At 46.3% G+C, this 27,473-nt stretch overlaps 1 protein-coding gene across 4 annotated transcripts in view; it reads right to left on the bottom strand.

Moving 5' to 3' along the window:
* Positions 1-27,473, bottom strand: part of TAOK3 (TAO kinase 3) — a gene marked incomplete at its 5' end in the record, with an annotated part of 67,856 nt that overhangs the window by 3,666 nt on the left and 36,717 nt on the right. Inside the window, 8 exons of one of the 4 annotated variants that reach the window (XM_079543883.1) lie at positions 766-969; positions 1,853-1,981; positions 2,573-2,809; positions 9,217-9,351; positions 15,973-16,179; positions 18,823-19,011; positions 23,705-23,786; positions 25,171-25,264. In XM_079543883.1, the coding sequence (XP_079400009.1) occupies positions 766-969; positions 1,853-1,981; positions 2,573-2,809; positions 9,217-9,351; positions 15,973-16,179; positions 18,823-19,011; positions 23,705-23,786; positions 25,171-25,264 (1,277 nt within the window). Of the gene's footprint in view, positions 1-765; positions 970-1,852; positions 1,982-2,572; positions 2,810-9,216; positions 9,387-15,968; positions 16,180-18,822; positions 19,012-23,704; positions 23,787-25,170; positions 25,265-27,473 lie in introns of all 4 variants that reach the window. The other 3 variants (XM_079543882.1, XM_079543884.1, XM_079543885.1) reach the window with 3 other exon arrangements.

Raw genomic sequence — 27,473 nt, 5'->3', positions numbered from 1 at the left:
AGGTAAAAAAACAACCAACATTTTAAAAGAGTTGTTTAAATTCAAGCTCCTGATCCAATGAATTTGAGCTCATCAGTTAAGTGTGTGGGGAACCTGATGGCAGCAGAATGAATGTGTGGATATCAGAACAGGTTGACCACTTGTTCAGTCTCAGCCTTTGCTGAAGCACCTTCCCATCTCACAGTCCTTCCTACAAGTAATGCTCTCTCAAGATTTCACATGCTATACGGAAAAACAGATATATAAAAAAAAATCTAGGAGCAACAATTCTTTTTCCAAAGCGGTATTTAACTCCCAGCAGCCTGAAAGGCTGAAGTTATTACTGTTTCATTACATGTTTTAAACATATGTTTACTTCAGCCAACAAGCAGAGCTCCTCATACCCTTCCAGCCCTCCTATCCTACAGCTGGCTGTGATGCTCAGCATGAGCTGTGCTGTGAATGAAGCCCTCCCCCAACAAGCCTAGGGGGCAGGAGCTCAGATCAATCCCTCAGGCCCAGAGTGGGTGGCTCACATGTTTCTTTCTGCAAGCCACTTATGCCACCCTCTTCCATTAATAAATAGAAGCAGCCTGGGAGGTGCCTTGGTGTGAGCGCCAACTACATTTCTGTATAGAAAACAGGTTCCCCAAACACATTTCCTACACTTTTCTCAGTTCTGTTTGGCGACTGAAAACACAGAGATCTAATATCACAAAGCTGCTTTACAGACACAAAGGTACAATTTCAAGAACTGTGTAGGAAAGCAACTGAAGAGTGCCATACTTCCCGAATGTTCTGCTGCTCCAACTCGTGCCTCTTGATCATCGTTTTTCTCTTGAAGAAACGGCAGTTTTTGTCGTAGTAGAGTCTCTGCTGGCTGAGAAGATGGGCCTCCTCTTCAGCCTGTGTGTGCTGCAGGTTCTCTTTGTGTTTGGATATTCTTTCCTGCTTCTCTTTCTTCGGTGTGCTGTGGTCCTCGTTCATTTCCTGCATGCACAGAGTCAAAAACAAGGCTCCTTTTAGCATCACTGTGACACAGATCCTGGAGAACCATCAGTCAGTGGGCACTCCTCCACCATTCAGTTCATGCAAGGGCAACAAATGCAGAGCTCAGGCTGTCACCCAGCTCTGCCATCCCTGCCACCTCTAGAGCTGCACTGCTATCTCCAAGAGGAGCAGGGGAAAATGCCCAGTAAGAACAAACACATTAAGGTCTGCACAGTGCAGCAATGAGAATGCAGAAAACACAACTGCAGGGGAGGTCTGTCTGTCCAGGAAAGGGATCTGAATCCTTGGCTCCCTGTACCAGCTTTACAAAGGAGTCCAGCCTGGACTTAAGTTTCCCTCGTTTCAATGGGACTGAAGCTTAAATCTGTTGAATCAATTGCTATCCACTTTATCCCCCCTACCTTCTTAACTACAAATGATTTTGCTGGGGACAGTTTGTGACAGCCACTGGCTAAACACTAAGTTACTGATGTCTTTTTCTCCAGTTCATGTACATAATCCCAAGGCTTTTATTCAAGTGACATCTAGATCACTGCTCCGATTGCTTACTCTCTGTGGGGAAAACAGATGAGGAAAAGGAAGAAGAAGAATTCTCTGTGAATTGCTTTTTCCCCTCATAATCCTCAGCTTCAAAGATTCCACTCCATGACATATCATGCAGGCTCCTCCAGCATGCTTCAAGATTATTCTAGAAATGCTGCCAGATGACCCCAGCTCCTGACAGTTTACTTGCTAGGAATCTAAATTTGCTTCCATGTATGATGGCATCCTAAACCCCTGGGCTGGCCCAGGTTAATCAAAAGGAAAGTCTAGCTCATGTTCATTCCACACCCCTTCAGCCCTGAAAATGACAGCAGCTTGCCTCTTTAATCTTTTCCTTGCAAAGCTTGTATTGTTTCTTCTGACTTTCTAAAAAGGTCGCCAGGTCTTTCTTTTGCTGAGCCAAAATCTGTTGCTGGAATTTCTTTTCATCTGCTGCAGCTGTCTTTGCCTGCAAGGCACAGAGAAAGAGAAAAAAAAATAGGGGTGAAGGTGCAAGCACTGAATCCAGAATCCAGCACAAATCAGTTTTCTCTATGCAATTTTGGTCTGTCATTCTCCCATTACATGTAAGACAAAGCCATGAATATTTGGCCAAATGAAATCTGCTTCCACGTAAATAAGAAAACAGAATGCCCACACACATTTAAGAGCCTTCCTTTCTTTTCTCTCCACCAGAGCCACCTCAGAGGGTCAAAGTCCACTAACTGTACGGAATAACGGGTTGACTTTATACAGACTGACAGCAGGCTGCCAGGTTACAGCTTTGTAGCTGCCACAGCCACCAGAAGAACCCCCTGCCAGGTGCCCACAGGTGTCCCCCAGCCAGCAGTCATCACTGCTTGATGCCAATGCCGTCCACCAGCACTCCATGTGTGGCTGTGAAGCTGTTCCAGTAACTGACCAAGGCAGCTCCAGACAGCAACCATACCAGCTGCTCACAAACATGGGTTTCAAGCACTACTTCCACTGCCTTTCCCTTCAGAGCTGTACGCCCTTCTCAGTCACCTCACCCGCCTGGGGAGCCCGCGTCGGCACTCACCTCCTTCTCCATCACAGCCACTTGCTTCTTGGCCAGCTTCTCCAGCTCAATGGACGAGTTGTTGGCATGTGTCTCCACCTCCTTCTGCAGCTTGAGGCGGTGCTCGTCCATCTCGGCCTTCAACTTGTTTTCCAGGGCGATCAGCTGCTTCTGGTGCTGGCGCCGCATCCGCTTATATCCTGACATCTGTTCCCGCAACTCGTTCTCCTGCTCATGCTCATGGATCTGCCTTGTAACCTGAGGTCAGCAAAAGGGAAAGAAATGCTACGTGGCCCTTCTTGACCGCCTCCTTATGAACTGCTTACCTGTAAAGAACACCGCGCTTTGCTGCACGTCAACTCTTGGAGGTCAACTTGCAGGGAGCGCCGCTCCAGGTTTCAAAGGGTGCTGGTTTCTAACTCTACAACTCGGGTCAAAAGGTTTCTCCCTCCTCAATCCTCCCCCACCTTCCCAAGCACTCTATGTGGCATCTCCACTGCCACGGCCGAAAACACCATGTTTGGAAGAAAGAAAACAGGTTGCACATCACTGTGGGCAATACTGGAGGAGGTCTGCAAACAAAGGTGCCTGCTGTACAACCTTCCTTGGAGACAGGCTTCAAATCCCAAAGGTTACGTGGACTTACAAGATGGTGCTGCTTTAAGGAACTCGCCCCCATCCTTGGAAGCTCCCCGCACGGTCCCTCAACACCTATTTCCTGCTATGAGCCACCTCCTTCAAAATTGCTTCTTAAAATTCAAGACTGAGCTCATTCCCTACCAGAATTGAAAGTTTTCTAACAAGGGAACGCTGTTCTGGAACTGTGTGCTCTTGACAAGATTGATCAGATGGTCTAAGCAGATTTTAAACCCCGCTCAGCTGAAACAAACTCACAAGTTCCACATTCATTTCCATGCCTAAGTGCATCCCTGTGAAAGGCAGAAAAAAAAACCCCAGGAAGTCGAGCCAAAATTTTTCAGAAGAAAACACGGGTGGTAATGCTTCCATTTTAAAAGATGAAAAGTGTCCAAGATTGATTTTTTTTTTTCAATTGAGAATACAGACTCAGGAACTTCACGTGTAATGATCTGCTCATCTTTTATAGGACAACCCCAAAACCCTCTCAGCACACAGGTAGAGCTGCAGTCTGTAAGAGGGGATGTCTCCTTCACACCCGACCCAAAGCAGCACAGTTCAGCCCTGTTGGAGCCTTATGAACCAACAGCCCTTCCTGCAGCCTGCAGGAGCGCAGCCTTCCTGGAGAATTTCTCCATAGGCAGCCAAGAGGAAGAACTGGCACCTACCACAGCACTGCTGTCATTTGGAGGTCATTTTCCAGAGATCTTTAAGATAAGTTCAGGCCTGGGATGGGATGTACACACAGACCTGAGAAGGCTGAAGCCAACGGAAGGAGAGCAGCTGCTTTCCTGAGAGCCAACCAAGCAGTTCTGCAGGACTGTAACTGCAGCGGTTGCTAAGCTCTGACATCAACCAGCGAGTTCAGCAGCACCACCACCGTGTCACCAACACCAGGGAGGAGCGTGAAGAGGTCAGGAAGAGCCTTGCATGGCCTTTACCCTCAAATGGATTGACAGCAATTTACAGCAAGGAGTCGCCATCCAAGACAATAATGGCCAGTCCCGGAGCAGAAACAAGTCATGAGAGGACTGAGCCAAGGAAATGGAAGGCCTGTTTCCCCTGCACCTTTCCTAAAGCAGGCTGGAGCTTGATGATCCTTGAGGTCCCTTCCAATCCAAGCCATTCTATGATAAAGCAACTGTAGAGAGAAAGCAAACATCTGTGCACAGAAAACACAGAACAAGCCCTGTGCCATACTGCACTCCAGCACCACACTGGCAAAGCCAAACATCAACCACAGGAAGTACTGATGCACAGATCGTATCCTCCCCAAGGAATTTGGGGATGTTATTTTCAAATTGGCTGGACTAAACACATGAAACTGATGTAGAGTTTCTCTAAGAAATCAGACCTGCTAATGATAAGAGGCAGACGTAGCCAACATGTAGACAAGAATCCAGCATTTCACATGTATGCTGTTTGCTATGTTAAGCAAGGTAAGTTTAGGTTGGATATCAGGAGAAACTTCTTTACAGAAGGGGTTGTTAAGCATTGGAATAGGCTCCCCAGGCAGGTGGCTGAGTCACCAGCCTGGATGTGTTTAAAAACTGTTTGGATGTGGTGCTCAGGGACGTGATTTAGCGGAGGGTTGTTAGAGTTAGGGTTGTGTGGTCAGATCACAGTTGGACTCAATGATCTTTAAAGGCTTTTCCAACCTGAGCAATTCTAAGGTAAGACTTCCAGTAAGCAGGCTTGGCTGGGGCCTGGCATATATGGTGACCCCCAGGCAGGAGCCAAGGATGTGCCTGGATGGGCACTGCCTGCAGCCACGGGAATGCTCAGTGCCAACGCAGACAGCAAGAGTCTAAGAAACACAGAGCTGAAAATCAGTTATAAAGTATTTTGTAAAAGTAGCTCCATAGGTGATGATGGGAAAAAAGATGACACAGGAAATGCTTATCACCAAGTTTGTTCTTTACCTAGCCAGAAAATGTCAGCACTCTTTAAAGCAGAAAACAGTGGTTTCCTGAAGCCCCGCTCAAAGCTCGGTGCAATCAGTCCGGTCATCAGCAGAACCAAAGCTCTGCATAAAACAGAGCAGCTTCCATTAAGGTGTGACATTTTCTCAGTTTCTTATCTCTCTGCATCCTTGGCATACACAGAACTGAGACAGACAGATGCCTTCTCCAACCTACTCTCACACACAGTTCACTCATCACATAAAATCCAAAGTTACTCTTATTCACTCTCCAAGATTTTCTGCTTTACGTAAGGAAGCTGGGCTCACAACTCCTCAAAATGGCACTTCTTTAGAGATCCTTCTTCATCTCATCGCATTGCTCAGATGAGACACTGAGTTTTCTCCTAAAAAGAAGTATTTTCACCTCTTGAAACACCGTGTCTTCCTTGCTGGATGGAGGCAGAGGACTGAGCAAAACGCCAACCACCAGCAGCCCTTCTCCCACTGAGAACTTTGAGATGAGAAAAAACAAGTGCAGCATTTTAGGGCAAAGACCTCAATAGACAGCAGCCAGATGAGCTGATGAGAAATCCAACACCTGGAGTAAAACGTCACTGTGCAGCAGAAGAAGGTTGAAGACAACAGGCACTGTGTAAATGCACCAGGAGTCGGTGCACTTGGATGGTCACATCCAGAGGCTGCTCCCATGTACCCAGGCATTTGGCTTCACAGACTCAGGATGAGATCACGGAACACTTCTGCTGGCATTTCCATTTCGAAGAGAATGCCAAGGCCTCCGACAGCATCCCCACTGTTACATCATTCCACTTGATTCATTTGAAAGCTACGACAGCAGCTATCGAGGAAATGCAAGAAGTGATAGAGAGTTAAAGGGTCAAGCATGACCCAGAAATGCAAATCAGTGCCTCGCTGCACGTATTTAAAAATACACCTTTCACTGGAAGATGTTGATGTGCAGTCTTATCAGCATGCAGAACACCCAGCCTTCTTTTTCAACACAGCTTTCCCAGCTTCAAGGCTGAGATCGGCATTCACAGTGACCGAAGAGGAAGATGGTCCAGAGTGACTATTAAAACTGCTGCCTGAATTCAGCACAAAGGTAAGAGTTTGTTTCAAAAGGCAAGAGCACCCCTTCAGCTTTCTGAACCCCGTTTGTCCTTTTCATTTATTTATTATTATTTTAAGTAATTTTTATATGCATACGTTATATACAAGTAATATCAAAGCACCAGTGACAGTCTGGAAAGGTATAAAAGGTACATCCACAGCCTGACCTATGGGTGCCATGGGAGCGTGGGTCTGCCCGCAGGCACGGCCCAGCAGCCCTGGGTTCACTGCTTTCCTTCCCCCTGCAGTGCTGCCCTCCTCTCCTGTTTGAGGTGCTGGTCAGCAATGTTTTTACACCCAAATACCACCCTGCTACAGTGAGTTTGGGCTCAAAACTCCCATTTTCTGATGCTGCTGATTCTCTGCAGTGGAGGCTATGTGCCTCTCAGTGCCCAAAAAGCAATGTTAAACTGCTGAGGAGCCAACTGACCGTCAGCAGCAATGAGGGAACTACCAAAGCATGCTGGCTCCCTTGATTTTTTATATAAAATCTTGCCCACAGAACTGAAGAAGGAGACAAGGGGCAGGTGTGACAGTTTTCCCTTGGCCAAAGCAGTACCAACGCTGGGCCACCCACTGGCCCCCTCCATCCAGAGGTAACACACAGAGATAAAGAGAAGAGTGTGGTGCATTGGCAGCCACAGCAGCACCTCAAAACCCAGCACCTGTACCGGCACTCTTCATGTTCTGGGGCATTAGTTTCAACTTGGAATTTCTTCTAGGTTTCCATTTTGGAGCACACAGAGGTAAAAAGGGAAAGCCCAGCTCTACACACGTTGAAATTAAGTGAGACATTTCTGCTGTAAGCATGATGAAATTACACCCACACCATGCAACCTAAGGACATGGTAATAACCCCGTAATAGCCAGTGATGGTTTGGGGAAGCTCTCTCAGTGCTGGGAAGGGGGCAGGTACACATGTGATGGGGACAACAAAGCTTCACATGACACGCAGTGCCACTTGCTGCTCCATCAGCCTGAGGATAACAGCCAGCTGACAGCAGGACTGCCCCGTGTCCCAGAGGATGCTGTGCATTGAGTTCACTTCAGTGCAGCACTGCAAGCCACACTGAGCGCATTCCACAGAAAACCAGACGAAGAAAAACTGCCCAGAAAGCTCAGCACCTTTTTTACCCACTATTAATTTCATCCTAATAGTCATTTGGTAAGTGAAGCAGAGGGATTTAGGGCAGCCAAGTGACCAGGTGAGCTGCAGCCCCACAAAAGGGGCTCCTTGGGGTTCCATGGGGAACAAGGAGCTGCCTTGGGGCACTGCTGCCTTCCCCAGAGCTCTGAGGACGGGGAGGACCTCACAGCCTGTATTCTTGTGCCAACATCCGCCACCAGCTCCCAGCAACACTTTGCCATTGGGAGCCACCCGGATAGTCCAGGGATGACACATTTGAGGAAGAGAGGAGTTATGGACTCTGCAGGACACATGTGGAGTAAGAGATCACACACGTGTTCAGCACACACACCCATCTGCCCATCACACCAGGTATCTGTTTGGATGATGTTGCTCGAGACATTGATGGTTTCTTCCTTCCTGCCAATATAACTGTCTCCTACACGCAATGGTGTCGGCACCGTGCTGTGTGCACACACGAAATACAAATGTGCAAGGCCTGCAAGGTCTGCAGGAGAGCAGAGCTGCCACATGTGGCAGGTGTGCAGCGTGAACCTCCATCCCTCACATTTCTAGGTCACTCCTTTGGTAGGGGGAGGAGAGCAGCGGGGGGAGCAGGCGCTCAGCCCCAGGGAGCACGCGGGTGCCGTTACAGGAATGCCCCTGCAGAAGATGGAACTCGGATGCCCTGCCCCAGATTTCAGCCTGCAAAGCATCTGGTGGCGGGTCTGACAGCCACGGCGTCACTGTGGGTTGTAACAACGGCAGCAACCACCGTACAGGAAAAAAAAATGTGGCCGCTGCTGTTTCTCTCGGTTGAGAAGCTCCAGCTGTGGTCGCAGACACACCGCTGCCTCCTGCACACAGAGAGACTGGGAGCTGGGCAGGGGGGGAAACAAGAAATGGTGGTGCTGAAGGGAGAAAAAACCATTCAGCCGGGGCGAAGGCAGAAGGGGAGGGCTCGCTGTTGTAATTTCGGGTTGGTCCGGGATGATGTCATAACACCCAGCAAGTGCCAGGCCGAGCGGCGGCACTTCCCAGAGCTCCATCCATGTGACCTCCAACGCCGTGGGGCTGCAACACGTCCCACTCCGTGTCCCTGTGCCTCCCAGCCCTCTCCCTGCCCCTCTCTCCCACCCGTGAGCCCTCCGGTGCCCGCAGCCGTGCGGGGCCGGGCGGGAGGCGCGGCTGTAACTCCGGCAGCACACACCCCTCTCGCTACTACAAAGGCGTCCACAGAAATCCCATTTGCAATAGTACAAATCTGGGTTCGCCCCATCCCCCTGCTCTTTGTAAGCTGCTGCAGCCCGGCGATGCTGCCCGCGGGATGCGGTCACCGCGCTGCTGCCTGAGATAAATGAATGAATGAATGAATGAGGAAGAAAATATATATTTCAGCAGCTCGCCCTGCAAACGGCAATCTTATTGTTCCCAACCCATCTGCATTTCCACGGCATCCAAACGTATTCCACGCAAGCACACCCAGCCGCGGTTTGTGCACATGCAAATAAGCACATTCGTTAACATGAACGGCTCTAACAAAGGAGACGGGTGGGAAAAAGGGAAAAATAACCTGAGACGATGTGAGCTTCACCCACAAACGTGGCTGATTCCACATCTGCTGAAAAGATATGCAGCGTGAAAGCACAGGCATTCCATGCATTCGACACTTCCCCATTCACACACACAGCCAGAACACCACCCGGTGCAGCACCGAGTTGCTATGCCAACAGAAAGGGAAAAAAAAAAAAAAAGAAAGAAAAATTAAAGAGAGGAAAAACAAAAAACAAGAATAATAAGAAGAAAAAGGATTCTTGACCCCTTCCCGGAGAGACAGGGAGATGCAGTGGAGCAGAGGAGGGGGCTGCTTACCAAAGATGCTGATTTGATCGTGGCAAAGCGCTCTCGGTTCCGGTAGTGGAGGGCCTGATTCTGCACCGACTGGGTAGGCCGCACCTCAGGCCTGCGATCCCTGTGGCCCACCTCATCCCTTATAAATACATGATCCTGCAGAAATGGATAAAAACAAGGAGAAAGTCCAGCTGTGCTCTTTCCTCGGCGGCTGCCTCTCTCTCAGCCCTCTCTCTGCACAAGCACGGCTGTTTGAAATGCATAGTTTAGCTCTCTGCTAGCCCCTGCAGCTCCCACGGTACGAAATGAATAAGCAACACATTGCAGCTCCGGCTCGCCGTGTCAGCTGATCGCTAGCGGGATGCCTCCTCAATCCCTGCCAGGGATTTTTTTTTTTTTTTTTTTTGGTGCTTTTTTTTTTTTTTTTTTTTTTTTAAACCTCCAGCATTACATATATATATAAAAAAAAAAGAAAAAGCGCTGCCGAGTGACCGGAGCTCTTCAAAAAGCTTGGCCGAAAGCACCGCAGCCCAGCGATCCCTGGAGAAACGTGACTCCCATCTCGATGGCTCTCGGCCGCCTCATTCATTCATTCCCCCGGCAGCTCGGGGCTGTGTCCCGCGCCCGCTGCCTGCTCCCGCATCCCGGCCGCGCTGCCGGCCCCGCCGCCACTCAGGGATCCTGCTTTCCAGTCATGATCCCGCACGCTTCTAGCACTTTCTCTCCACAGCCCACAAAGGATTTTTTTTTTTTTCCCTTCTAATTTTTTTTTTTTTCTTTTTTTTTTTTCTCTCCTTTTTCCCCCCCTTTAAAGCAACAGCTCACAGGTTTTAGCACAAATGCTTTTCCCGTGCAGCTTCCCCCTTGGCTTGCTGGCAAACAGCCACGAACACAGAAGGGTGGCAGCCAGCAGCCCTTGTGCCTGCAGGATGTGCCCACAGCCACCAGCACCAGCTGGGTCACCAGCACAGGCTTGGTATGGCCATGACCAACTTGGGAGTCTTCCTGAATGACAATCAGGTTTCTAGCTGGCATGGGTGCAAAGGAAGGCGCTGCCCACTTCTACAGCCCTACAGTAGAGGCATGCATCCTCTGTATGGAGCACAGCAATGACCCATGGGTTGTGCAGGTGTCTGTAGGCAACCACACATCTCTGCTGCCCATCGTACCACCACCAAGCAGCCCATGCACAGCGGCACTTTCTCCATGGCACTTCTCTCCCACACCAGAGTTTTCTTTCCCCGGTGCTCTGCCACTCCTAGATTGGACCTGCACAAATCCAACCGCTTTTGTAGGATCATAGAACCGTTAAGGTTGGAAAGATCACTAAGGTCCAACCCCAACCCATGCCTGTGACTGCTCTAGGCCACGTCACTCAGTGCAATAGCTGTCCTTTCCTTGAACACCTCCAGGGACGATGACCTCCAACTCCCTGGGCAACCTGTGCCAATGCATCACCACTCTCAAAGAAGAAATTGTTCCTAATATCCACCCTGCCCCTCCCCTGGTGCAACTTGAGGCCATCACCTCCCACCCTATCACTGTATATATATGCTTTCCAGCAAAAGGCCAACAGGTAGAGAAGCGCTGATGTAAAGAACCAAACCACACACTGATTTTAAATGTTTAAAACAGACTCCTTTTCTCCAGCCCTTCACTTTGAGCCCTACACAACCTTCCCTTGCCTTGGCGTGGAGAGCAATGGCTGAGACCACCACTGCACCACAGCTATAGCAGCTCTTCTAGCTACAGGGACATCCCTTCCATAGCACTAGTGAATCGATGCAGAGGGCAGTTGCAATTTCTTTTGTTATCCTTATACGGGGCTTTTTGTTGCACATCCTCAGCAGGAGGAGACAGCATTACAGAAGGTCCATTACTGGCAATGGGGCAGATCTTAGATTTTCAATCTCTGCAAGTTCAAAATGACAGCGAGGGTGCTTCCACGTTGTGATGAGGAAGCTAAGTCTGAGACTGTTACAGTCACACCAAAAAAAGCAGCAATTAAACATTTATACTTCAACAGCATCACTCAGTTGAGACTCATGGGTTCACTGGAAGGGTACCAATGCCACAGGCTCCTACAGCTCTGCCACAATCTCTTCTAGCAAGAAGGTGTAAGGACTGAACAATCCCAGGATTGTATTTGAGGCTGACTGGCTGCTAACATCACCTCTTGGTTTGATATTCCTGCTGCCACGTTGGGAGCCTGCAGCCCCAGCAGTTCAGCTGAGCCCTGTAGGGATGGACCTGGCTGACCCAGGGCTCTCAGGGCTCCTGCAAGCATTGCTTCATGTGCACACATGGTTCTGAAGCAGGCCAGGGCAAAGGGAACAGAGACAGCAACTGCAAACTGACACTGGAGTTACCTGTATGCTCAATAAAGCTAAACAAAAATCCCATCCTAAAGATTCTGTACAAGATTTAGATGTCTTCAACCACAAAGGACTGAAGAGATGCAGAAAGTTGGGCAAGATCTTAGTGGTCTTTTCCAACCTTAGTTCTATGATTCTAAGAACACAAGAGCTACAAGAGCTCTACTAGAGCCACAGAACTGAGGTGGCAACAGGGCAAATCTTACTCATGGTTATACATCCATGTCTGAAGCAACACATGTTCCTAAGGTCTCCTATAGCATATATCGCTCAGCTGTCTCCCTTCTCTCCATTACACTAACATGCAAGGGTGAATGCGAAGATTTCAACCAAGAAAGCAGCAAATCACTGCTCAAACCCAGATGGTCAGCCCCTGGAGTGAGAACCTCAATTTTACCTCCAGAGCCCCATGCTGGTTCCACCATAAGACGTCTTTTTCATCTTCCTCACAGAACAGCAGTTTTTACAATTCTGCCCCAACACCAGAACATCTACCTAACTCACCTGCCATGGCTTTTGCTTTCAAGTTGTGTTATGGACGTTCTGAGTAGGCCCCTTCTAATTACACCGACCAGATCATTTGTGTTTGCTTCAAGATGTAGGTTGTTTTGAGTGATACCACGGTGCCCTGTCCCTGCAGACACCCAAGGTGAGTTGGATGGGGCTCTGAGCACCTGATCAGCTGTGGGTGTCCCTGTGCATTGCAGGGGAGTTGGATTAGATGGCCTTTAAGGGCCCCTTCCACCTCAAAAAGTTCCGTGATTCAGTGATTCCATGAGAACAGAACCATTTCTGTAATGAAGCCTCCTCTGTGAATAGAACACTTGCTCAGAACAAGCAAGCTACAGAAGCAAATAGAAAACTCAGTAGGTACATTGGAGTTGATTTTTTCCCTACTGATGAATCAATGAGAATTTTGCCTCAGATTTTAATCACAACAAAACTGGGGAGACAGATCTATAAATTGCATTTGGTGTTTACATTCCTTTCAGTATAGAACTGCATTGAAGCTCTTGCACCGGCAAAGCATCCAACATGAGTGCAAAACACAGAGAAAGAAGTCCCACTGTCTTCACAGCTGATTCAGAAATAACCTCCCCAACATCAAACTGATCACATCAGAACAGCCTGAAGCAGAAACAACCAAACTTGCACCCCAGGACTGTTGGCCTGCATGTTGCACCTTCAGTTCTGCACACCACAGATACCTTCACAAAGGCTTCATACACGAGGAACCTCCACTTGAGGAGGACTTCCAATCTCCTGGGCAAACAGGAGAGGGAATTTCTGAGCCACAGAAAGGACTTGCACACAACTGCAGAGCACTACATACAACTGCAGCAAATCCTTAACTTCTAAGGATTCAAAGGAGCGCCATCGTTCATTTTAATACATGGTACTGAACGCCTCAATCATCTGCAGAGAGGTTTAAGCATCAAGAGTCTTTGCAGAACAGGCTCCGTGTCCCTGACCTGCATGACCAGAAGGTACACACAGGGTCACCACTGCCTGCAATGCTCCTAGTAAAACAGCCCATCCCAGCTGGATATCTGAAAATCCTACGAAGAAACTGCTTTGATGAGGGGACACTACTGAGGAAAGCCTTGGATTCCAAGGAAGGGCTAAGATCCCAGAAAGGGAGGACGCAGGCAGACATTAACAGAATTTTTTTTTTCCCCCCAGCAATTTAGGATACAACTACAAACTCAATTACATAAAGAGTGACACGGTCAGTTAGGGATGGCTGTCATTATTTTCTTCTTTCCAAGTCATTTTTCCTCCAATCTATGGGTTTCACTCTGCTGACAAATAGGAGCAACCTTCGTTCCAAGCTAAGCTCAGAAAGGCAGAGAGCAAAGCGCTGCCCTGAAGATTCTGCCTGGTGGAAGGAGTGAGGATGCGTCCTCTTCTCATGGAGGATCCATCCCAAATCCCCGGGTACTGCTTGGTGCACAGTGGCATCTTGGCTACCCAGAGCTGCCATATAGGTAGTGGGTCTCATCTGAACACGCTGGGGCTGTGGTGCAATGAAATCCAAAGGCCTCTGACACCTCGAGCTCTGAGCCACGCTAACAGCTCAGGCAATGCAGCCATCGTGGGCATGTGCACACAGTCTGGTACATCTGGAGGTCGTTAATTAACACATTTGTGGAACACCATAATTTTACCGAGCATTCTGATTTGACCCATGTCAAAACAATCCAGCACATGACCCCATGCCTGCATAAGGCAGACAGCTGGCTAATCGTGTTCATCTGTATTTTCTTTTTTAGCCTTTAAAGGCTGGTTAAATGCAAAACAAAAGCTTAATTTAAGCTTGAACCTCCCCGGTTCTCTGGATTTTGTTTGAGATAAGGCTCTGGGAGTGTAACTGAACTCAGCACTCCTGCTTCTCACCTGGTAGAACAAAACACAATGTGTGTGCATCCACTCACTGGGTTACAGATGTAGTTAGAGCAAGTACAGATTGAAGGGGTTTTTCCCCAAATAAGGAATTTTACCTTGAAAACAGAATGGGATGTATGTGTGTGTAAGCCCCAGCAAATGCCCTGTTGCAATTATAGTATTTACACAGGTATTACTATATACATAATGCACAGACAAAGCAGTTTTTCATTTAAAGTTGCATTCCTCAAGGTAAGGTAATCTAAAAAAGACATATATTCAATTAAAACTGTATTTTCAGCGTGGTAACGTCCTGCCACACATATTCCAACTGCACTTCATGCACGTGTACAGCAGAAGGCAACATCTGCCAACTGTGCTGACATCTGCACCTGTGCAAGGTGCCTGTTGTAACTGCTTCATAAGGACCATCAGCAAAGCTCTGATGTTGGTGCTTCCGAAGTTTCCCTAAAACATAAGCTGGAGGTGACCCACAGGTGAGTTCTTTCATACTCCTTCCCTGAAAGGTATGTAAGCAATCCTGTTTTTCCATACCATGCAACAAAGCACCCAGCTGGTGTTGAAATTGTGTTTGTTCACAGTGCAAGTCCTATGTACAGCGTGCAACCATGGGACTGAGAGGATGCTCCCTCCCTTTCAGTACAAAATGAAATAACCATATTAAAGCCAACTGCACTCTGCTCCTTTAACACAAGCAATTTAGATCTGATGGAAGTGGTTCACACTATGTTTTCATCAGCTGCAATGACACCAATCCATCAGTAATATTACAACGTATTATTGTGCAAATCAATCTCTCAAATCTCTTTGTTTTAACACATACATAAATACAACCACTTGGCAACGTGAAATCAAAATACACATTCCTGAAATGTACAGAAAATGAAGAAAAGCTTTAACTAGAATCCCCCAGAACAGAAAATTAGTTAGGCCACTCTTCACTCATGAAGGCTCCCTGGAGTGGCATTTCATACCTATCTTCTTAAAGGTGCCATTGCAAATGTAACCCCCTGAAACAAACCCAACTTATCTTCCAGTATATCTAAATGTATAAGGCAACCTTTTGTTGGAGACAAAATGACTTGAGAGCTTCCTTTTACAAACGCTTCCATGTTCAATCACACAAATATTGCATTTCAGGAGGAAGGAACTTGCCTACAAAACACTTAGTTAAAACTAGGCTTTGTCGTAACGCTACAAAGGAGAAATTCATGCTCTCAGTGCTGCTGTAATGCTTCAGCTCTGTTGGCAAAAAGCACATAAATGCATTGAAAACTATTTGAAAAAGACATCACACAAAACCTACATCTGACTGCCCACTAGTAAACAACACTACTGTGGCCAAACTAATGTCAGTTTGGCCAATATCAGATTAGATGCTGAGTTAGATAGGGCAGGACAACTTCAGTCTGCTATCTAGCACTAAGAAAACAAAAAGGCAACGGATCACAACATGCAGCAAAAGAGCAGAAAAGCATAGAGTGGAATTTGACTCATAACATACCTCGTGGGAAGGGTCCAATGTTCTGCACACTTCCACTTCTCATGAGGGAAATCCAAGTGCAAGCAGATTTTAATCATACACTGTGACTGGTAAACGGTTAGCTCAGCTGCTGTGACCACTTGTCACCATCCCATATAACACAGTACAGTCATACACAAGGAAACGAGGACTGATGTCACAAAGCAGAGATGAAGGGGTGCACATGCAGGGCTGGGTGAGGAGGCATGCAGTAAGTCTGCAGGAGCCCTGCCTAGCCACTGACAGCACTACCCTTCGTTAGCAGTCTCTTTATTTGCAGCTCCTCTACGTACAGCTCAGCCGTTACAGAACAAACACAGAACTTGACTCTGGCAAGCCCAGCACCAGCTCCTGCTCTCAGCAGATGGCTCAGCACAAGACCACAGCACACTGCTCATGGGGCCCTATGCAGGAGAGCCAATGTGAGCGATAGCAGGGACGGCAGGAAGCTATGGAGAGCACTAGAGGACATACCTTCTTCTGAACAACGGAGGAAGTGGAATTAATTGTGCTCTCGTCACTATGCATCATGACCAGTTCAGGGCTGCTCTCATCCAGGACCTCCTGCATGCTGCTCACACTGCTGCTCTGACTGCCCGTGCTCACAGACATGCTTGGGATGGAATGGTTGCTGCCCAGACTGTCCATCTTCCTACTCAGGTTTGATCCATGCTCACTGTCCTACAAAACAAGGGGCATCGGTTACAAACACTGCAGATGAATCACCTGCCCAACAGGTGACTGCAGTGCCCAAGGTTGGTTTTAAAGGCAACTCTGCTGAGTTAAAGACTTTTTGCACAGTATTTTGGCAGCCTCCCTTCTCAGAACTGCATGGGTTATAAAATAATGCACAAAGGGCAGTCAGCTTTTGCTTCTTCCCTTGCAATCCTCACACATCAGGGGCCAGGCCAGCTTTTTCCACATCTCAGCAGATCTGGGCACGGCTCTGCTTTGAATGGGACACACTCAGGAATAGTGGATTGGTGGTGAAAGGAGTCCTGCAGCTGAGGAAGGAACAAACTTTTAAGTTTGTATTGAAACAACATTCTGAGTTTGGGTATGCTACATCACATCTGGTGAGTCAGAAGAGATGTAGGATGACGAATCCAGCTGTTATGATGAGGTAACTAGCTCACGGTGCTTCATAGGTTGGTGGTTTTAACCTCTGTGTCCCTAACAGTCAGCAATTCTATTCTTGCCAGCTAATAAAGCCTCCTATCCTGTGTTTTCAGCCCAGATAAATTCTTATGTAATCTTCATTCACCTTTAAACACCTGACTCGGAAGAATCTGCATTATTATAGTGATTAAAGCTATTGTAATCTGCTTAAGCATACTTAAATAATTATTCCTCACACAGGACATGTTTTTCCTTCTACATTGGAACATCAGAAGGTAGCATCTTCTTCTCTTGGTTTTGTATGAGCTCAGTAATCCCAGAGCATGAGCTTAATCTGGACTGACTCAGACAATTATAGAGTCTGTTGTAATAAACTAACGAGACTGAAGATGCTTGCAAGGAGCTCACAGTGAGGACTGGGAGCTCTGAAGAGCCTCCAGCTCCTGCTCTCAGACAGCTCTGATTCACCCACACGAGTGGCTGCACTGCACCCTGCTGCCTCTCGCCTCCAAAGTGAGCTTGGGGAGAATCACGCTTCAAATCAATTGACAGCGAACTCATTTTGTTGGAAACTGCAAGAAAGAAGTTTGGCAGATTTGCATTTGATTGTGTGATTATTTTTAAGCAATTAGCAGTTCATTCAGAGCCTGTATAAAAGCAGCAGCCAAAATACATGGGAAAACGAAAACATTTCCAGGATGTTCACACCAAGTTGCCACAGAAATAACATCTAACATGGGAATGTGTCTCACTAATAAACACATATAGTACTAATACTAATAAATGATACTAAACATAATAAACACAGAAGGGCAGAGATGAGATTGCATATGCAACCTCAGCACTGACTTCCTGACTTGAATACTTTCCAGGTAATCTCAACTTTCTTGCAAAAGGTCTGAGGAAAGCATTAGTATTATTGGGAGTGTTACAAAGGGGATTTGCAATATGCCTTGCGCTGAGAAACTCTAGGGCAGAAAGAGGAAGCATCTTGTGGCATTCTCAGCTTCTGTTAACCAGTTTAGAAACTGAAGCAAGTGCTGTGTTTTACTTCAGTCATTGCTCTTGCTGTGCGTGCAACATGACCTCCTTCGGTGGTATGCAAGCTCAGTGGTAAAAACAGTGCAGAGCATGCTGTGCACATGCAGATGTGAGCTTCATCAGAAGTGTTAGGTCCTGGAGACACACTTTTCTATCCTTAGGAAGGGGAACAGGAAGAACAGAGGAAGATGCATCTCAATCAGTGCTAGCACACCTCAGCTGTGGAGCCTGGATCTGCTGCTGCCCCTTCCCCAGAGTGAAGGACAATATAAGCATCAGTCTCTTCTTCCTCTATACTCTCCTACTTGACACCCAGGCTTGCCCACTGCTTAAACCATCAGACTAGTTTTAAAAGAGTATTTGACATATGCAAGCCTCAAAGCCAAGTCCCCTAACATATGTTAGACTTTGGCATCTCACTGCACGTGATCTTGCTACAATGCAAGAAAAAGGAATATATAACAATTTCCTTAGGATTTTTGTGCTTGAGAACCAGGCACGGATTTATTTAGCCAAGTGCCTACACCAAATGACATTAATTTCCACCTAATCTCATCAATTGAAAAATGACTGGTTTCCCTCTCTAAGCCACAGTTACTGTCAATTATCACACACTGATGAAGTGGGTGGTTTATTACAAGATTTCAACTGCAGCTGAATTTTATCTCTAATCTTTCTTTAATATTAAAGAATTAAAAAAAAATAAGTCTCGCTAATTTGGCGATTTGCTTTTCAGCTCATGATAAATTTACTGTAAAGTGATGAGCCCACGGTAATTGAAAATAAAAATTAACATTAATCAGGCAGTCTTGATTTTGCTGTGAGAATGAAAAGCTCAGGCCATCACTAGGCTCTCCGTTGCACAGCCTGTGGGTTATTTTTTCATCACAGAGGATCTCCCTCCAAATGAGTTTCTTTCCCAAAGTTTTCAGAAGAAAGGCAACAGTCTGAAAAAGCCAAAGTTGTTTTGCCAGTAAGTGCACATCTAAGTCAGAGCAATGGCTGGCAGTGCTCATCGTCCTATCCTAGCCCTGCTGATTCAGTTGGTATTCAGTTGGTATTCCAACTAGATGGATCACATCCATGCTGTGGATGCTCTCGTTCTGCCCCTTGAAGACAGGAACACATCTCACTTGCCCTGAAATCTATGAGAACAGTGCAAACAGGGTAATGAAACCAAAGTACCTCCTCCTCCTCTTGAGACTCAGTCAGAGGGCCGTTCCGCGTCTCTTGGAAAAGGATTTTCTTCATTTTCCTGTACTGAAGGTTATCCAGTTCTCGTACTGCATCTTTTGTCCTTTGTATGAGGTCTATGAGGACTCTCGGTGGTCGATCTCGGCGAACGAAATCGTGCTGAATTCAAGAAAACAAAACATCTGATCTCAGACGTGACACCGGGCTGTTCGATCTACAAACAGAGGCTGCTTTGGGTCACCTGAAACAGCAGCTCAGGAATTAGTGATACCTGTCACAAAAGGCTCTGGACACACTCAGCACGGATTGCACTACAGCACACAACCCAGGGGATCGCTCTACCCGCCACGAGGCTCAAAGTGTAGGCTGCAAAATGCTTTGTTACCAAGTCAGAGGAACTGCTTTCAGCACAGAACATGATCAAGTACAGAGAAATGAAGCAAAAATCACTTTGCTACTGGAAACTCATGTGCACATATGCATCAATGGCAGGAAATGCAGGGTGGTGGATGGGGAGGCCTGAGACCTTTCGGACTCACTTTTGGAACCAGGGTCAGATTTCCTGGGCTCTCAGCTAACAGAGCTGCTTCTTTCCTTCTTGATCCCCTTCACTTCAATGTGAACACAGTGCCACTTCAAACCTTGCAAAGGCACAGGTCTTCACAATGAACAAAACGAATACAGGACAAAGAGGAAGCAATCCTGATTACACAAGATTACCTGCCAAGAGTTACCCTGAAGCTGACCTATTCCAATTCAAATCAAACCAGGAAGATGAGTGCAAGGTTTATTTATTGTCAAAGCTTTTTTTGCCAACTCCTGCAAAGGATGTACAAGAAGCACAGGTTTTAAGTGCAGACTTAATAAATTGTTTAATGGATTTTAAGTACATGATTAAAGGCTCATTTCTGACTTATGAGCCATGTTCTCCTGCACTGTACAGCTGGCAGTGGGGTATGAAAGCCTTTCTGATCCAACCTCTGAATAGGGCAGACAGCCAACAATCTACACGGGATCACCACCACTGGTTGTGCTGCTTAATGCACGCCACAGGAGACAGCTCTGAAGTACTCACATCACTTGTAGAAATATGAACAAGGGGGGAATAAGAGAGAAGTTTTCTGCCCTGCACAGCACGTGCCACAGTGGATTTTTGTTAGTGAGCTCAGCAGCTGGCTCCCACCCATCAAGCAGCACCCAGCAGTGTCACACCTGGCTGCCCAGCCCCAGCTCCTAAGCCACAGCTGGGCAACCAGGAGGTGCATCCCTGCCTCAGCCGCTGCCATCCCTCAGACTCCAGGACCAGTACACCCAACTGGAGCTCAGCTACAGGCATGCAAAACCCGGCCCTCCTTAAGGCAAAAGTCTTCAACACAAAGAAGTCGAAAGGGTGTGAAGATCTTCTTTTAATGATTTGTACATAAGCAAAGAAAGAAACATGCCACAGGCTTATGTCTTGTTTTTAATTGAATTCAAACTGGAGGCATCTGAGTTTTGTCAATGGAGAATGCCAGTCCCTTCAGTACCAACTCCTTATAACTAAAAATTCCATGCACTATTTCAAACTGAAGAAAACGATTCATTTCTGCTCCTCTGTGCAGATCCACACCACTCATTTCCCTGTAAGAAGTGACAATCTGCAGCTTATTTATGATTAGAAAAAAGTAACCATTTGTATCTCACTGCATTAGAAAGCAGTAATGCACATGGGACAACAGTCCCAAACGCAAGTTCTTCCTATCTATCCGCTGTGTACTTGTTCTTTAACACTGCAAATACTGAATGGGAAGCTATGTTCTTCACAGCTACACAAACATTAAGAATGGGGCCCCATACCAACTCTATGGCAGATGCAGAGGAACAAAACCAACCAGCCAGTAGACCTGCATAACGAGGACACGACCCTAAATGCTCAGCTGCATGAAAGAGCTGTCTAAATTAGATGTACAAGATGCAGTTGCTGCTCTGCGAGGTGCTGTACAGCCTGGGAAGAAATGATGGCTGAAAGATTGTTATTTGGTCACTTCCTTCAAACTGCAAGGAGAAAACCCAACAGACTGCAGAAGAGGAAGAGGTTAATGCAAAGGTGAGCAGCAAGTTGGCTGGAGGAGTAACCACCAGAACCACGGTGGGAACGCCGTGCATGCTGAGCAAAGTAACACGAGTGTTAAAAACAGGTTAGATCATTGCTTCTAATTTTGAAAGGGAAAATATTGGCCAGATGGGTTTTATTCTCCCTTTTCTCGCCCAGGGCAGTAAACAGAATGCATTCTTGAGCACCTCTTACTGTTCAGATCCCTTTAGGAAAACGTGGCTGCAAAGATTTTGCTCTATTCCTGTTTACTGTATGCCAGCAGAAAACCCTCCCCCAAAAAGCAGCAGTTGAATGTATAATCTGACAGGCTTTAGGGAGGAGACGCTTCCAGCGGGAGGGAACATCTGGGGGACTGCTCTGAAAGTGTAGAATCCAAGAAAAATGATGGAATATACATAATTTAAGAATGCCACCTCAGCTTCAATTGTTTGCACAGACTCCAACGTACGGCACTCATGAAATCATATCCTTCAATGAACTTGTGCTATTCCTAGAGAGCAGAAAGACTGCCAATCCACATGAATGAATCACTCTGAAACCCACAACATAAACCTATTAGCTGGTCAAGGGATTGTCGGGGTGCTGCAAGCAGAACCAGAGAACAAAACGCTGGGTAAGTGGCACGGCACAAACAGATGACAGGGAAACACACTGGGTGCTGAAGAGAACGAAAACAAGCTCGTCTGTCAGCCTGTACCTGGAAAGTGAAGGCGTGAGGGTTAAATATTCTATATGGTCCAGGCTTAAAGCAAAGACTGAAGCGAGTGCAAAGCCAGCTATTCAGCAACGACTGCATGATTTCCATTTCTCACTTTGAGAACCAAAAGATTCAGAAATATCCATGAGAATGCATTTTACTGAGCCGAAAAAGCAACAAGAGAAGCCATAAAACAAAGGCTGAATGGTAGCCTTAGAACAAAAATCAGCATGAAAAGGCTGTCAGGTAGACACAGAGCAGCAATCTAACCTACTGTGGAAATTAAGCAAAACACCCTAAGGAGCTAACAATTCCTCTGCTCAAATATTTAAGGAAAAACTGAGTCCTGTTTACCTGGTGTGGAACAGCAGCATGCCATGCAGTTCTCACCAGCAGCTACGCACGGCAACCAGAGGAATAGCAGGGCCACTCATCAATGTTAAAGAAAGGAAACACTTAAAAGAAAAAGCAGCAGCTTGATGGAGAAGGGGCTGGACAGGACTGCACACATCCCTACCACTGAAAGGAAGGTTGCTCTTAAATATTCCAAAGGCTTTGCCTATGGAATAATAAAAGGTTTGGGGAGAAATGAAAGCTGATGGCTTCAGAAACAGTGATGGGTGCGTGGTTCCCTGCCAGGACCCTGGCAAGTTGAGGACACGTCAATCCCAGCACAGGTCCTGCTCCATATGCTCACAGCAATGACAAGCCTGCACAAGGCACTTCCCAAAATAAAAGTTCCAACTGTTTGGGCTGTATGGAAGGGATGTAAGTGACTTTTGGTTGTTTACAAGAAGAGGGAAGTCAACTTAGGCCTAACCTGTGAGTGCTGTTTTCACCCTAACTTTTAACACTGCACAGAGAAGTTGAAAAGTGTAACGGTTGGAAATCCACAATAGAAAAAGATGCAGAATGTGTTTGTTAAGTAATAATATGAGAGATGGACAGGTGGCACCAACCAGTCAATGTGCTGAGATCGCTGAACAAGGCAGCAGCTAACTCAGCCTAAGGCACCCTGGTGCAGCACAGCACAGCCTGGCCAACCTCTCCTATGCAACCACACCTGGGGCAGCATGCCATCAGACACATTAGTGCCAGAAATGCCTGCCCAGACTGGACAAAACCAACCCCCAGATAAGATCAGAAAAGCCCAAAGGAATGATTTACATGATCAGAACAAAAAGAAAGAGCTGAGCTGCCACTGGGCAGGATAGCTGCAAATAGATCGGAAAGGTATGGACAGATAAAGAACTAATCATGCTGAAATTGCCATTACATAGGAGAAAAGGTTGAGATAATCTTCCTGCATCACACTGGCAAAGGACGAGACGTGCCACTTCAGGGCACCCCATGCATCAGTCGTGCTTTGGTCACCCCATCTCTTTAACACTCACATTTCTTTAAATAAGCAGCCACTATCTGCAAACTTTATTTATTGAGGTCCTAATCCTCTGATCTCATGGAATATAATTCTCAAAGTATTTCCAAGATTTGCCCACGCAGCTCACAGAGGATGGTGAAGTCTGGGCTTTGAGTGGCAATTAAAATGGCTTTTCAGGTTTTCTTGTTGATTCCACAGAGTGCCTTCAACCTCACTGAGATTGCACCCAGGAAAATAACGCTTCTCTTAGTAAGAGTTTGATGGGAGATTTTAGGAAGGTGAATGCACAGAAAAGGCAAAGAATTCCCAACCTTTAGGGACAGGCAGAAACTCAGCCTCGTGCCACCACCAAGCACGGGGCTTCTGCAAATCTTTCACTTCACAGCAAGTGAACACATCAGGTCCAACCAATGTGTAAATGCAGTCTTATTCCAGCAGGTATACTGAGAATCCCAGATTCAACCCATGGCAAGCAGGCCAGTAAGCACGTGTATCCTTTAGCATTTCAAAGGTAATTTAAATGAAACCCAAAACACTTCCAATACAGACAAGAGCAAAAGCGACAGTGTTTTGGAAAGGGTAAATATCACCATCACTATGCACCATCATTAGAATTGGCTTGGGGTTAAACAAACCATTTTTTTCCCCCCAAATTTCTGAAAGAGAGTTGAAAATTTACCCGTAGTAGATCTGCTGATGATGGCCTTTCCTGAGGTATTTTCTGTAAGCAGTAATCAACAAATCCCCTAAAGGAGTCTGACCTGTAAATAAAAATAAAAGTTCAACATGGAAAACAAGCTTAAGATCTGAAACAGACACAGCCTGACTGCTTTGTTCTCAAGCTCTAGGGCACAAACATTAACACTGCACCTCTCCAAAATCTAGTTGATCCCACCAGTTCTTTCAGCAATCAAATACTGTGGGTACAAACTATGGACAAACCATTAACCCCAACCACAAGATGAAAACCTATAAGAGCTCTGTGTACCAGCCTGTGTTCTCAGCATTACTTCAACTGCTTAAAATCAGGTGACACTGAAATCAGCAGCATCTCTAGAAATGCACTCGTTGAGCTTGCTGATGGAACGACCCAACTTGTAGATGCTTCCCACCACTTGCAGCACTGACTCAGGAAAGCATCTTGCTGCATGCTTAGCTCAGCCAAACTTCAGGCTGGGAGCTTGTATGACAGCCTGCAAGAGCAAAACTAACCTTCTAGGTGCCTAGTGAACCCAAAAGCAGCAGAAAAGGCACCTTGCCTGCTCCTTGTCCTCTAAGGCACGGAGAGCAAACAGGTGACATAAACAGTCTGCAATCAAGAGTACTGATGCTTGCACTGTATTCACAAGTTGTTTCTATTCTGCATTGCAAATTCGCACGGAAGGATCCAAGTATTGGTGTGGAGATGTGAGACCAATTTTGCTGAATCTTGAAAAATGGCCAAAAGAGAGATGATGAGGTAAGGAAACTGATGCGGAGTGGTTCTGATAAAACGATCAGCAATGAAATAATTAGGCTACTTAAATGGCTAAGAGTAACGGGGAATTTCACACCTCCCCAGGAGCTATTGTTCCCAGCCATCTGCAGAGCCTGCCAAGCATCATTCATGGCTACATTCCACTCATGAGTAAACAGAGCAAGACATGGAATAACGCCTTCACTCTCAGACCATTAACAAAACGCTGTTGTATTACAGCTTAGATTCTGGAACACAGGCCTGTAGCATGGGGAGCAGTTACTGGGCACACAGCTTTGTGGACTTTCGAAATTGCTCACGAAAAAAAAGGTACCTAATTACCTCAGCAGCATCTCCCCTTCCTTCCTCCACATTTCTGCTGCACTACAATGCTAACAGTTCTCCTGTCAGAGCTTTTTTGCAGCTGGAAACGTTGCTAATGCTGAGCTAAGGCTGGCTTAGTGCATCCAAGAATATTTTAATTCCTGCTGCATCTACAGCCCCATAATTAACACCTCCACACGTTTAGATTGTAGCACAGCCAAAGTGACAGAAGGTCAAAACTGAGCCTGCCTACACAGGAGCATTATTCAGGAACACAGTCAAACCACTCCACTGCAACAAACGCTTTTCTTGTCAGACTTGAGCCACGCACAGCCAAAAAAACCACCTGGTAATTGCTCTCTTACCATTCGTTTGACTGTAACGTAGGGGAATCGTTCTGGGCTATGTGATATAAGGCACTCATTGCATTCATGTTGAAAAGCGGAGGCTTCCTTTCAGCTAGAAAGAGAAGAGAAAAGTGTGATAAGGCAGTCTGGAGAGAAAAGGAGAAAGATATGGAAGTATGAGCAGAGTATTGCTGCTAAATCAATAGCTCATTACTGCTGTCATCACATCTAGGCCAATTATTTTAATCTTCTAGGTTAGCCCAGGACAACCACTCGAGGAAAGCTGTTACTCTCTTGTAGATGGGATAATGAAATCCAAAGGATGCAAATCACAAGGAAGAGCTTCCAGTACATTTTACGTTAATTGCAACATTCCACACCTGATCTGCTAGGGTAAAATCAGCAGGAGCTGCCCAAAACAAGGCTCAGTTGTACAGCACGCCACCTATACTTCAGGAAAAGAGCGGCTGCCCCTTTCCTTTGTCATTGGCTGCCCCCCATGGAAGCCAGACAATCTGCCACGTTCACTGCCAGATGTGCCCTTAGCTCCTCCTCACCCAACTTCTTCCCGGCCCAGCAGGACACAGCCCAACAGCTCCTAACAACACAGCAGACTTCACCCCGAAATTGGGAAGAGCCCACCTGCCCTGCAGTGTGAGCTGTGCCAAACCAGCAATGCCAGCATTTTGACAGTTCATCCCAGGTCAGATGGGAGCAATCACTTGTCACGCAGCATGCACACAAAGCACTGCATTTGCTTGTCTTTGAGCACTACTTGTAGCTATAGAAGGAATTAAGACATCAGTATTCACAGAAGGCCAAGTGGTGCTCATCAAGAGATCTCTGCCCTTCAGACCAACTCCACGCTCAGATATGGAATCATGCACAGCTCTCAGTTTAACAGTTCTTGACTGAAAAGCTGCACACAAATTCTACTATTAAGACTGGATGCCTGCATAGGGAGCATGGGATCTATTCAGCCACTGAGATCTCCTCCTTGAGAAGCACATGCAAGGTCAATATCCAAACCTGAAGTGCACGGATCTGCTGTTATCTGCTATCCCATCTACCTTTCCTTCAGGCAGTACCCACGTGCATCTTCTGCCCCCTGCAGTGCAAACCCTTTTCTTCCCATGCACAGAACCTGTCCACTTTGATTCATGTCACAAATTTGTGAGACTGAAGATTCATTTATTTTTTTTCCAGATTGGGGAAATAATAGGAAGAGTTGAAAGCTAAATGCAGGCCTCATCTAACACAAACTTCTTAGGACACTGATTCCCTTGGCATAACAGTTGCTCCAGTCTTCCCAAAACCCAGTTAGTAAAAAACAAACAAACCAAAGCAAACTACAAGCCATAGTTCCCTCTTCTCTGGGAGCAAAAATAAAAATAGCAGCACTTTGTTCCACAGCAGAACAGCAGGGGACAGATGATATAAAGTAGGAAGAGATGTTTCTAAAACTTCAGCAGAAATACTGGAAGTTTGCTTCTCTCTCATTCCAACCCACAAAGTATTTTTTCACTTGTGTTCATGTTTGACCACGCATTTCTTGTGAGGTGCACTAACCCTCCCTGCTCAAATGACTGGCTTATGGCCATTGTGCATCTTCCCACATCAACATTTAATCAGTCTATAAATTGAAGTATTTAAAATTCCTATATAAAAACTGCCTGAGGTGCAGCAATTTGAACACAGAATTTTACTTCCACTGTTCTTAGCAACATCTGGAGTTCACGAGTCTGGTATTACTCATGAACACAGTTGTTATTTTCAGTGTGAGGCTCTTCCTAATACACAGAGTGAGCTCAGGAAAATGAGTTGTGATCCGTGCTTGGCAAACACCTACAGTCCCTAAACTGGCCATGTCTTTGATGGTATGCTCAGAACACACTTGTGCCAGATTGAAGCATCAATCTGAACAACACATGGGCACAGGAAGAGTTTAGTTCTACAAAGCTTCCATGGAACAAAATATTTGTCATTATATGGAGCTCAGCCTCCATAGGCACAACATCCTGGTTGTCATCGACTGAAGCCTGGCTTAAGTACCCTTAGAATAAGCACTGGTTTGGAAATTGAAAGATAGTTTAGCAGAGCCTGGAAAGGGGCTCAATATTCACAAAACAGCCCCATAAAATGTAGTCTCTCTCCATCTTCCTTGAATTTCTTATCCAAACAAGTCAAAACGCATTATCTGGTACCTTTGGTGCATGCTGCCCTACAGTGTCAACAATGCACTGTCCAGAACAAAACAAAATTTATCTAAAACAAAACTCAACAGCCCTCTAGTGATTATTAAATATTATTAAATATTAAAT

The sequence above is a fragment of the Tetrao urogallus genome, assembly GCF_951394365.1.
Source record: "Tetrao urogallus genome assembly, chromosome: 17".
Lineage (NCBI taxonomy): Eukaryota > Metazoa > Chordata > Aves > Galliformes > Phasianidae > Tetrao > Tetrao urogallus.
The sequence above is the reverse complement of the archived record's forward strand: the minus strand, read 5'-3'. Positions and strand labels throughout refer to the sequence as shown.